A 13,066-nucleotide genomic window follows, 5' to 3' on the forward strand; every position below is an offset into this window, starting at 1 on the left:
AAGCACAGCCAATATGTTGAAGAGCATAAAAGGAACTGTAAGTAATTCAGATTTGGACAAACAGATCAATTACATTTCAGAATTATATTTTTTTGTACCTTTCTCTTACTGTAAATATTAACATTGTTAGAAATCTTATTACTATTCAACAGTGATCAACATTTTAAACATGTTACCTAAAAAAAGCTATGTTTATTTTCATCATCCATTATATGACTCAAACGAATCATCTGAAGTTGCATGCCGTACCTTTTCTTGGATATAATATACCATTTCTGGGAAGGAAGGCATCTGCTTAGAAGCACTTTCTTTCCTGTTTCTACCAGGAAGACACCTCAATACTCGCTGTGCTTCTCCATGAACTTCTTCCCGTCTTTCAGAAAGACAAACAAGAATAAAAAATAAATTTCACCAATTGGAGAAAGACCATACGAAGACTCGGAACAGCAATTTTATGTGGCAGTTGGGGTTCTGAGAAAATGTCTTAAATATATTGTTGGCTATAGAAGCAAACAGTCATAAAATACATTATAAGAACCTACTTTGTGGAAATTTCATGAGATTTAGAGTCATGTGGCTTGCATCTTTGAATTTTACCCACAGGAAAAAACAAGCCACACTATAACTAGGGGTCTAGATGACATCAAGGACCATATTGCAACTCTTTAATCAATTGCTTCTAAATTCCATAGACCACCATTGTAAACAACATAAATTTTAGTAATTTTCAAATAAATTTAAAATGAACCCGAATTCAAATTAACACCTTTGACACTTACGGATCTCCTGCAGCTAGTAAGAGCAAATATCTGGAAGGTATATGATCTGAGGGAAACACCGTGCTGGCAAATTTCACAGCCACCTGTCGAACTTGAACTTCAGGCTGTTTGACACAAATGCACACAGATTAAAAAAAAAGAAGAATTCAATTACCAACAACTTATTCCAGTCAAGTCATCTTAATTGTAAACAATCAAAGTTATTTCAATTAAATATATGTCTAAATAAATAAAATTGAGACAAATCATTTGTTCAAGATCTTTAATTATGTGTCTTCTGGACAGCAATACGACTTAAAAAGTACTTTTATGATCTAAGAGGACCCTCCAAGTAAAGCAGGAAAACTCACGGCCAGAGACTCTCTCTGTACACACACATCTCAGCCGGACCTTTGGACCAAGGTCACTGTAACAGTTTCTGGCCACCATCTCTGCTTCCCCAACTCGCAGTCACACAAGGGAAATACGGGCATTTTGCAGGGAACACAAACAGAGCTCACTTGGAATCTCTACAAATTTGAAACAAAACACCCCCAACTTTTTCAGATTAGCTCTAAAGTTAAAACTGACTCCAAAGCAAAATTTAAACTACTTAAATACATTCAATTAACTGAAATAGAGTAATAATCTACAAATACAAATTTCAACCAGAAAAGCAGTTACAGAATCATTCTCACGTACCTTCCCCCTAGGTCATTCCTCCAGTTACAACATAAGTGAGAGGAGAGCTAATAAATATATACTGTCCCACTCACTCCGGTATTCTTGCTCTTTAGCATTCCCTGAGCTACGACAAACAGCAATGATATTAGAGGCTAGGCCATATGATTTAGCCTGGAGTCTGACTGCCTTACATATAGTCTGAAAAAAAGAATATAAATTAGCTTTGGTTTGGTAATACTGTTACACGATTTGATCTGCACGAGTACAACCAGCAGCTACATGCGTTACATAAGCATCACTCTTCCTTGTAAGGTTACCTAGGGAAAGTTGCCAGTATTCTACTCTACTGAGCTTCCAAGTAAGCCCACAATTCTTTGTCCGCGATATGTGACCAGGAGCCATGAACACTGGATACCAAGAGCACTTAACAATGAGACTAGGTGTGTGTGTGTATACACACACACACACACACACACACACACACACAGAGTCATGGGCTGCTTAACGACATTTTGGTCAACCACTGACCACATATACAATGGTGGCCCCATAAGACTGGTACCATACAGCCTAGGTGTGTAATAGGCTATACCATGCAGGTTTGTCTAAGCACACCCTACAACATTCATACCACGACGAAATTGCCTAACAACACGTTTCTCAGAACATATCCCCGTGGTTAAGCAACGCATGACTACAGTAAGTTTTCTGAGTGTGCATAATAATCTTGTCATATTTCAATAGAAATCAGATGCCTTTGCGAACCTTTAATAATTCTCTCAATATAAATGAATTAAGTATGCCAGACAAATTTCAACAGGATGCGATTTACATTAATCTCATCAATACCTTTTGACTTCATTCCCTCTTCTAATATCCCTCTCTTTCTACTCCTAGAAATGGAGGACAAAGAACTGACTATAGCAAATGTATATTATTTTATATTACATATTATGTGTGCATATGTGTATATATCTACAGATATTCAAAATTTTCCTACAAACTCCCATGACAACCAAGTAAGACGAGAAGGAAGAGGAGTATGTATGACAGTCCTGGCTTACTTCGTACAGACTCATTTTGATATATAAAATGTATCTATCTTTCTTTCTGCTTTTCTCCCTCAATGTTACCTACAGAATTCTACCCCAGTGCACTGTAGTGCTCAGCTACCAGCTAAGACAAAACACTTCCAACTTGGAGGACGTGACATTAAGAACAGTTTTCCAACACAGAAGGCTTTAAACATAAAGCTCTAGGAATATCACCACTCTTCCCCTAAAATCAGATTTCCATCCTGAAGAATTAAAAATAGATCATAAATCACAATCCGAACGAAAGCAAATATTCCTCTTCATTATCAAGATAGTTAAGGAGAAAAGTCATTCAAATTTGGTCCTTAAAAATGTAAAAGGTATACAGTACCAGGTACTGTGGCTCACACAGGTGGACCTACCTTGATCAAGTAGGAAGCCACGAGCGCCTCCATGAGAGTCCGCTGGGCTCCTTCCAAAGTACTATAAGCTCCAACCATCATCGATAACGCCTCCTGAATGGCAAGCCGCGTCTCAGGCTCTTCCTATAAAGATGATGAAAACAGTGTTTCCCTCCCGGCTGGGATTCCAGGTGAGCATCCAAACAGAAAGCATAAAATTGCCTGGTGTTTCCCTACCTTACAGAGGGCTTCGAAAAGCTGCTGCACAAGAGCTATATCCTTAGTGAATAAATGTGGCATTCGACTGTAAGAGAATAAAAGGCCATCGTTACTGTCATAAACTTCCATGAGATGAAAGGAAATTAAACTAAACACAAATTTCCCTGAACTTGCATTTTCATCTCTGAACACAGTGTCAGCATCATTAGATTACCTCCCCAACGAGCCAAATATTTTTTAAAGTAAACATTCAGTTCTTCAACTGTCTAATCCAAGGAAGCCTTGATTAATTTACATACTGTCCAGATATTCCCTTTATAATATTCCATGCATTCAGTTAACATTTCTGATTTTAATAAAAATAAAATAGATCGAAGACCAAATTGCTATTTAAACTAAAAGCTAGTGTGATAAGGGGCTTTGTTACTTCACGCCAAGAGACAAAGGACAAGGTTTGCTGACAACCGTACGCTGTATCAGTTGCTGTGGGTGGCTTTTTTCTGAGCCCCAGAGCTCCTTTCCCTGTACAGTATAGAAGAGCAAGACCTAGTCTACACAAGCCAATCAGAACCTGCGCCAGGGGAGAAGCAGCACACGGTGCCACTGAGGATGCTGCACCTCTAGCTCCCTGCTTTATATAGCGAAGGAAGAGCAGACCAGGAGGCACTAGGACTAAGGAGGAAATCATACTAAGCAGAAAAGTCCATCTTTGGAAACAGGGCCACTCGGAATTAGAATATAACACCATTAAAAAAGAGAATCACTAGAAAAACTTTCATTCTTGGGATTATAAAGACTACTATAGTAGTAAGTAGCAGCAAGAACACTAAGGTCAATCAAACGTCTCTCGGGTACAAGAAGACGTAACCCACGATGACACAATCCAGTTCAAAATCTCATTTCAAGACTACCGTTTAATATGGTAACATCTTCAATGTAAGTTTTTTAAAAAGCACATCATTTTCCTTCTACAAGGAAGACATTTCTAAAGAACCTATAGCCATTAAATACATTTCCTTTCAGAATCACAGCACATTTATTCTCCATCCTGTATTAAATGCCACATAATTTTTCTTAATTTACCAACAGGATATCTCTCACTGAAAAAGAGTTTACTCACCTGGAGAGTTTTCCAACAGCTGAATATGCCATTGACAGTAGCTTAGGGTCCTTGAAATTAAGAAAAAAAAAAAAAGAACAAAAAACAGACAAAACAAAAAACACAGTAAACGGCAAAACCTTTTTGCTGCAATTACATGCATTATTTCACTCCTTGTTAAACCTGGTCCCTCTCTGCCTAACTCTATGATATTAGCATCTGAACAAAACAAACAAGCAAACAAAGTCCAAACCCAGAATTCATCACACTACTAAAAGGAAAAACAAAACAGAACCTTGCATCCCCAACTCACTCCAAAAGGAAAATGCAGTGGTCATACATGAAAAGGTCCTCTTAGCTGGTGCTAAGTTCAGGATATTTTCAACACTACGTAACCTGCAAACACCAAAATTCATCTTCAACACACTAGGAAAGCCGCTTAACTGAGTAGAAAATTCACCACTGGTCCGACAGACTAGGATCCAAGTAAGGTAAGCTGGGGAGCGATTCTCTAAAACTCTGCACTATAATGAACAGCTTCCTCTTCTATTGTCCACTATAAAAAATTAAAGGGATCACAGTCATCAAGTGGGTTCGTAAGGTTCCCTCCTCAAACAGATAGAATTGTACATAGTTTCATGAAAACCAATAGCCTGACTGATTACTCAGAGCAAAGTAACACTTCTGTTAGTTGAAGTTTATCCATTTAACACGGGATTCACTCTTCCACATCTTATCGACACATCTGTTGGGAAGACTTGGAGGCGTCATCTGGAGGTAAGGAGATGAGGGCCCTGTAGTTTATCTGGCCTCTCTAACCTATTTTTAAATACAGAGATTCTCCCTAAAACCTCCAGAGCATTTTTATTTCTACCAACCATCCAAAGTATCTGACTATCTATGCCATAAAAATAATCTGAAAGGCTCCCTAGGCCCTAACAAGCATGCAAGCACCATGCAAAAAGAGAAGAAAAGAGAGCCAGGCCTAACACTGCCCCCCAAGCACAGCTGCACAACGAGTGAACAGCTTTCCACGAATAATATCTACTAATGTGCCTTCACGGTGCTGAAGCATTTGTGTATTATCTCATTTAATCTTCACACTAATCCAGTGAAGTGGTATTACTTTCATTTTTCAATAAAGAATAAAGGTCCAAAGATTTTAAGTTACTCACCAAAGAACAAAACTAGGACTCAAACTGAATTCTAACTCCAAATGGCAAAATCTTGGTCAGTGTACTACTGCAAACATGCATTCACGTTTAGCTAAGACTTAGGAAAATAACGCTAACTAGAGTTCTTGAAACCTTACTTTTTTTTTTTTTTTTTAGTAAATTCCCCTGATACACCGGAGATGGTGAGAGTGATACAGCAAGCACAAACAAGATTCAAAAATCTACAGTCCAAGCAATCCTCATCCCACTTAGCTTAAGGAATCAAAAATTTACTGAATGCATGTTTTGACAGAATTTTGAATCAGTAAAATCTCAGCCCCTAAGAATTAACGCTGTTTCTCAATATAAGCAGATCCAAATAGACCCGTATGGAAATAAATCATAAAATAAAATTTAATTAATTATTTTCATCCCATTTTTTCAGTGCTAAAAGTAGAATAAAATGCATTTGCTTGGGAAAAAAATGTTATTTAAAGAAGTGATAAGACTCCTCAAGATTCGTATCACTTTGTAGCACTTATTTCAAAAAGAAAAAAGCAAAAGATGGTAGTAATTTCTGAAATTTGCACCAGTTCAAGTAAAAATGTTAAGAAATGATGGAACAATAGCAAATTGTAACTAACTAAACCAACACGTAGACCAGAAAAGTTTATAACAGAAAATATTTTAAAATATAAAACATTAACAAAATTTAAAAGACAAGTCACTTACTTCTTTATATTCATTGATTAGCTTGGTGAGGCCATTCAAAAGCATTGGACCTAATGGCTTAATCTTGATTTCTGGACAACTTTAAAAAAATAGCACACATACACAAAGCAAGATAAGAATGTCGTAATTATGCATCTTTTCAGATAATTACTTAATCAGAGACAAGTGAAATAAGTTAATCTATTAAAGTCCGAAATTTTTTAAAGATGAGCAAACATGATTTCTTTCTGGGTAAGGTATACTTGAATCATTGATCACTCCAACAGCTTGAAAACTTTACAGTCAAATAGTTCAAAAAACTTACGTTATACAAATGTGATGCACAAATTGCAGGGATAATGTTCTTAACTTTGAATTTGTATTTGTACCAAAAAGTCCATCATACACCACCTATGAGAGAGGAACAATGTCAAGAACATCAATTAACAATAGCAGTTTACTGTTTTCAAATCTTAGTCAGGTTTCAACAGCAGACTTTTTGCACTACACCTCATTCTTCAAAATTAATACCATTCTTTTTAACACAGACAAACGTTTTAGCTGACCAACTTAGGAAGCCAACCAGTAGCTCCAATCAATAGCCTGTGGAGTAACAAACACAATGGCTGATCTTAAAAGTCTGCAACACTTGTGGGTCTACCATGAGGAAGCAACACAGAGTCCACACTGCAGTGGGCCACCACCCTGCCACTCCATATTGCATAGGGGACACCGGCAGATAAGATCACTTTGGAGGTATTAGGTTTCTTAATTACACATAGTCATTCAGAACGAATTATAGTAAAAGCTTCACAGAAAATATCAAAACTGAAGCATTCTACAAGCATACAGTGGGGTTATGGGTGCTCCGTGTACAGTACAGTCATGTCTAGAAAGCCAAAAGATCACGTAGATGAGTCCTGTGCAACATCCAGAAGGTTCACACGTTAAACATAAATAGCAAAGAAATCTAAACTCCTCAAATTCCTACTTTTTACGGGAAAGATAGTCTTAGACTTAAAAAACAAATCACCATCCTCTGGTTCCTAAAACCACTAGTAGTATTCTGATCTTCCTTAACCATAACATGTGACTGGACACAGAATAGTACTGAGCATCTGCTGTATAATCGACACTACGCAATGCAGTGTGAGATTCAAAAACAGAGACAGGCCTTGCTAGCAAGGCACTCAATCATGGTGAGCAGTCAAATGTACATTCTTTGAAAATTATAAAGGACAATATATAATCAAGCGCTACATTATTTGGAAAAGACTTTTTTTAGAAAATTTATCTGATAATGCTATATTATATAGAAAAAGATGCTAAGTTAATATAAGCAAATGGATAAATGAGAACACTAATGTTTTGTGAGAAAAAATAAAATTCATGGTGCACATGTTATACATGGGTGCTTTCATATGTTCAAAATCAAGGTGAGGTGACATGTGTCTGGTTAAAGGTATTGGTATCAGGAAAGAGGCGGCTCATCTGAATGGTATCTTCAAGGATTCTGTGATTGACAGACTGGTGGAGAAGAAAGGGGAAGGGCCAACTATAGAAGAGAACAGTAATGCCGTTATTAGAAATGGGAATAGAAAAAAAGGAAGAATATTCATGGGGGACAGAGAATGAGTTTGTCTTTGAAAGTAAAAAATTTTAGCTGGACTTATTTTACAAACATAAATAACTACAAATAAAGTATACACCTCGGGGGCTGGCCTGTGGCCGAGTGGTTAACTTTGTGCGCTCTGCTTTGGCAGCCTGGGGCATCACTGGTTCAGATCCTGGGTGTGGACCTGGCACCAATCATCAAGCCATGCTGAGGCGGTGTCCCATATGCCACAACTATAAGGACGTACAACTAAAATATACAACTATGTACTGGGGGGTTTGGGGGAGAAGAAGGAAAAATTAAAATCTTAAAAAAAAAGTGTACACCTACAGAATATCTATGAATATTTTGTCACAAAATTCTAGCTGCTTAGTATGTAACCTAGTGTTTCTACAACCAATTTTCTGAACCAAAATTATCAAGACACTGTCTGGGAAACAGTGCTTAGAAAGTAAAAGGCAAGCTCTGTATAATTTTATGTTTATGGAGACAGAACAGAGTACTTGAAATTAGTCAAATATTATAGTGCCAGATACTGGGAATAACAGTTTATCATCTAGAAGGAGGAAGCAGATGCTTAACAAATAAGTCTTAGGCGTGAGAGATGCTAAGACAGAATCCTATGCTCTCTGCGTGTGAACACAAAGGAGGCGGTTCTCACTTTGGGACTAACAGAGAGGAGAGGCAGGAAATGGGAACATTTCAGACAGGAGGTGGCACACCCGAGCAAGTCCTGAAACATGAGTAGATGTTTACCAGGCTAAGAGGAGAAGGGGAGCTATGCCAGGCAGAGGCAGCATCGTGAGTGGAGACACAGAGCCATGAAAAGAGCATATTTAAAGAGCAACAATCTTTTTTTGTTGGAGCATAAGACACAAGGCAAGGGGGGCAGTGAGCTACGAGACCAGAAGGGAAGTAACTGCCAAGTTTGTCCCATTTACTGAGAACTTCGTGACTTAATGAGCCACTGTGCTCTAAACTCTCTACCTATTATCCCCTTCAGTCTTCACAAAATTGCTAGGAGGCAGCTGCTATTGTTACACCCATTTTACAGATTAAAAAAAAAATTTTAAGAAAAACAGAAAAAGCCCTGAGGCTTATTTAAGATCAAAAGCAAATAACTAATGACAAAATTATACTCCAATTTCTCTGCCTCCCAAGTGGAGCTGGTCATCACCTGGATAAAAGGCAAGGGCTTTTGCAAAGGGGCTTGTATTCCACACCAACAGGGAGGACGAGGATTTCCAACCACACAATCAACTCTGGCAGCAACACGGAAAACAGACTGGCTGTGGGCAAGACTGGAGCCAAGGAAACAAGGCAGAAGACAGCCGTGAAGACCCAAACAACGACAGTCTCCATTAATATCAGCATTAGGCGTGGGGAGACGAAGATACTGGGAAGGCAGATTCGAGAGGATTCGGCCGCTGCCTTCACGTGGCATTTCAGTCAAGGATGACTCATTTTTCCACTTCACTGACCAAGTTTCTGGTGGTACCATTTTTGGAGAAAAGCTACTCAGAAAAACACCAGTTTGAAAGGGATTATCACCATACATTTAGGGTGGATGGGAACCACATATAGTATATATTCTGTAATAAAAATTTTTAAATCATTTCTGCAGCTAAACTTGAAACTACAAAAAACACAAAATCTCATTAATCTCGTTACACACATCAACCTACCTCCTAAATATCCATTAATGCAGCTCTTCCTCTAATCAGACAGCAAAGCTGTAAACAGGCTATTTTTCTCTGGAAAGAATGAATTACCTGAATGTTAGCTGGGAAGGTCTCTGCAGCTTGCCTAGAACGAAGGAGATGGGGCACGATCTTTAACTTGACTCTCGTACTAACTGGGTCTCTTTTCAGCTCCGGCTTCAGCACTGCTCCCTGTCGAAAATGAGTTTGATTATAACGCACAATTTCAAAATCATTTTGAACTGAAAAAGTCATGAGACCATCTAAATCAGTGCTCTCAAACTTTTGTTTCAAGATCCCTTTACACTCCTAAAAATCTGTGAAGGCTCCAAAGAGCTTTTGTTTATATTGGAATACCTATCAATATTTACATTAAGAAACTAAAATTGAGAAATGTTTCAATACTTATTCACTTAAAGATAATATTAATAAACCTATTACGTATTTTCATAAATAACATATTTTTGAGAAAAATATATTTTCTAAAACAAATAACTATACTGAGCGAGTGGCACTGCTTTACATTTGCTGTAAATCTCTTCAATGTCCACCTTAACAGAAAAGAGCTGGATTCTTATTTAATATGTTGTTTTCATTAAAGTACATGAAAAAAACCCAGCTTCACACAGATATGTGGTTGGAAAAGTGGAGATGATTTTAGCCTTTCAGGTAATTATGGATACGCTTTGATACTACACCAAAACTTGATGAACAATAGTTTCTTAAAGGATAGCAGCCATTTGAATTTGAAACCATGTCAATGAACTTTTGCATATTCCATTATACTAAATTCCACTGTTCTATCTCGCAGGTTGACCAGGTCCCTGACCCCTGTATACTTCTGTAACATCACTGGTCATTTGGAAAATATTGGCTCACTGAGTTAAGCAAATGTTTCATTATAAAACAACCAAAGAAAGAAAAAAATCACGTTAATATCACCAGCAACCTCATCAGTCTTTAAGTACTGACAAGCTGTCAAACTCATGGTGAGGAATATAAGTTTCCCAAAATTCTAATTTTTGCCTGAAAACTCAGCTTTTATCATTACCAATACATCACTGTTTTTCTTGAAGCCTCATTTTTTCATTTTAGAGAAAATATTTGCCAAATACCTATCTCAATAACCATAGTTTGCCTGTCTACTCTTCAGGTAAAATAATTTTTTGTTTATAATCAAGGATATTCTTAAGTAAAGCTGAGTTTTGTTCTCTCTCTCTCGTTTTTGTTTTTGATTTTTCTACCATGAGTGCTGCAGTGAACAAGAGAACGACTGCTAGCTTTACTTGGTGACACAGCTGTGATTTGTGCTAGGACCCCGGCACTTACACCATGGCACCGAGGCTTTTGCTCCACCAGTGCAAATATCAACACAGTGAAAAAAGAAAATAATTTCTTGCCTTCATGGACCTCTGAGTCTCTCTGTGAGCCGACCAGGGTCCACGGACCACACTCGGAGAAGTGGATCCGATCCACTAAGCGGATCCAACCCTTTGTCTGCTACATGAAGAACATGAGGGCCCGAGAAGTTCTGTGGTTAGCCAAGCGTCTCCTCCCAGTATATTCATGGGCAGTCATTCAGGACTAGAATCCAGGGGGGTCCCAATTGCCACGCACTGTTCTTTCTGCTTTATCACAGTCAATTTTTTCTAATGGCGCTACTATGATTTTTAACACAACTCTTTATGGTTTAAAAAGCAAGCAAACAAACAAATACTCTTTGTATGTCTGGATTTGAACTTGAAACACTTTTAAACACAGTGAACCAAACAGAACTTACGTCATGAAGCAAACATCTTACTTCAGTGCTTCAGAAGGACCCATCTATTGTCCTAGATCCAGACCAGGGTCAACAAACCACAGACCTAATGTTCTGGATTCCAGGCCAGTGTCAACACACTGCAGCCTTATTGTTCTAGATTCTACAACAGAGGCAACAAACGATAGCTCACGGACCAAATCTGGCCCACCATCTGTCTCGGTAAGGCCTGTGAGTTAAGAATAGTCTACACTTTCAAATGATTTTTTAAAAATCAAAAGAATATTTCACAGGACATGAAAATCATATGAAATTCAAATTTCAGCATCCATCAAGTTTTACTGGCACACAGCCATGCTCATACAGTTACGTGTTTGCCTATGGCTGCTTTCATGTTATGGCAGAGTTGAGTAGTTGCAGCGTCAGAACCATAGGGCCAGCAAAGCCTAAAATATTTACAGAAAAAGTCTGCTGATCCCTAGTCTAGACAACGTATCATCATTATTTAAGCACCTGAATTGAAAACACCCAATCAGGTAAACTAAGTTACCAGGAGATTTTAATCCACCTAGAACAGTATGGCTTAAAACTAGTATTTCCTATAGCATAGGTACAGCTTCAATGAAAATAACTAGAAGAAAATGTTCAAATATAGACAGTTCATGTCAACAAATTGCTTTTTATGGTGCTATGAGAATAAACCAAAATGACCTACCTCTTTCGTCTTCAGGGGTATATCTCCAAGGTATACTTTGTACATCTTATTAATGATGGCAGGATTATTCCAGTCAATCAAGCTACAGAAGGTTTCAACACAGCTCGTTAAAAAAAATTTTTCTTTCTCCTACTTCAGTGATTTCAAAAAATCATATCCCCAATATTTGTTATCAAGGAAAATATTAGAAACACACACAGGAAATGAGCCAATGATATTGTGCAAGAGAAGGAAAGGAAAGGGATTAACTTCTATCAAAGTTAGTTTTTAAAAACCTAAATAGAAAAAATAAAATAAAAGTCACTTGTCCCACCTTGATTCAACAGATCATTGTACCCAATGGCCCAGTTTGGTACCACACCAGAAAACTGGACTGTAGTCCGCTCTCAGGCCAACGCCGAGGAGCCGTTCCAAGAGAGCAGAGCTACACTACACTCGCTCAAAGAGCTCTGAGGCATGACTCTTCTGCTTAACCACCGCTAAATTCAGAAGCGATAAAGTAAAGTGACAAAAAAGTTTTTGCCCATTAAAGCCACAACCGTAGGCAGCTTGCAGCCCATCACATTTCTCTGATATTCTATCACCATGATTCCCAGCATCCCCGTCTGCCTTATCCACCGGCACACACTTGCAGCTTCAGCTCCTAATTCTACAGATCAGTCATGCTACCATTAGTCACTAAGACTTGTCCCTGCTTGGGCCCCACAATGAGGTGAATTAGAATATACCATGATTGGTGACTGACACCCACCCTCTGCAGCAGCCCCCACCCCATCATCTTATGAATCCAGCAATAACTCAATCCTAGATTTCACTTGATTACTGAGATTTAACCATTCTAAGACACTGGTTCTGCTTTCAAGCTATGCTGTATTTGTGCAAACACAATTTATCACGCTGCTTTGACTGTTTTTCTAATCCATCTCTTCCTTCATAGCTTATCATCTGCTTCTTCTTTGGATATCTACAATGCCACTATTCTCAAAGACATTCTATAATTCTATTTTAGTTATTGGTCACCTACATCTTTCCTCAGCTGATTGCTACTAACTAATCCTCAAGCTTTGTTGCCCTTTATAAATACTACAGGTTTAGAGATTTTTGACAAAACACACAACCACTTTAGTAAAACAAACTGAAAACCTAACAAAAAAGGATAAATCTCACTGTTTCTTCTACTTTTCCTCTTGCCATCTTTCTAGTTTGTTTTCTGATTA

General features: G+C 38.0%; 1 protein-coding gene across 18 annotated transcripts in view; it reads right to left on the reverse strand.

The window, feature by feature from the left end:
- Nucleotides 1-13,066, reverse strand: part of ECPAS (Ecm29 proteasome adaptor and scaffold) — a 95,440-nt gene that overhangs the window by 44,764 nt on the left and 37,610 nt on the right. For all 18 annotated transcript variants that reach the window (XM_023628640.2, XM_070251315.1, XM_070251317.1 and 15 more), the window contains 9 exons: nucleotides 11,850-11,931; nucleotides 9,448-9,567; nucleotides 6,386-6,471; nucleotides 6,082-6,160; nucleotides 4,217-4,266; nucleotides 3,115-3,181; nucleotides 2,899-3,021; nucleotides 780-883; nucleotides 250-373 (listed from right to left, as the gene is read on the reverse strand). In XM_023628640.2, coding sequence (XP_023484408.1) covers nucleotides 250-373; nucleotides 780-883; nucleotides 2,899-3,021; nucleotides 3,115-3,181; nucleotides 4,217-4,266; nucleotides 6,082-6,160; nucleotides 6,386-6,471; nucleotides 9,448-9,567; nucleotides 11,850-11,931 — 835 coding nt within the window. The remainder of the gene's footprint in view (nucleotides 1-249; nucleotides 374-779; nucleotides 884-2,898; nucleotides 3,022-3,114; nucleotides 3,182-4,216; nucleotides 4,267-6,081; nucleotides 6,161-6,385; nucleotides 6,472-9,447; nucleotides 9,568-11,849; nucleotides 11,932-13,066) is intronic.

This window comes from Equus caballus, chromosome 25, assembly GCF_041296265.1.
Source record: "Equus caballus isolate H_3958 breed thoroughbred chromosome 25, TB-T2T, whole genome shotgun sequence".
Classification (NCBI taxonomy): Eukaryota; Metazoa; Chordata; class Mammalia; order Perissodactyla; family Equidae; genus Equus; species Equus caballus.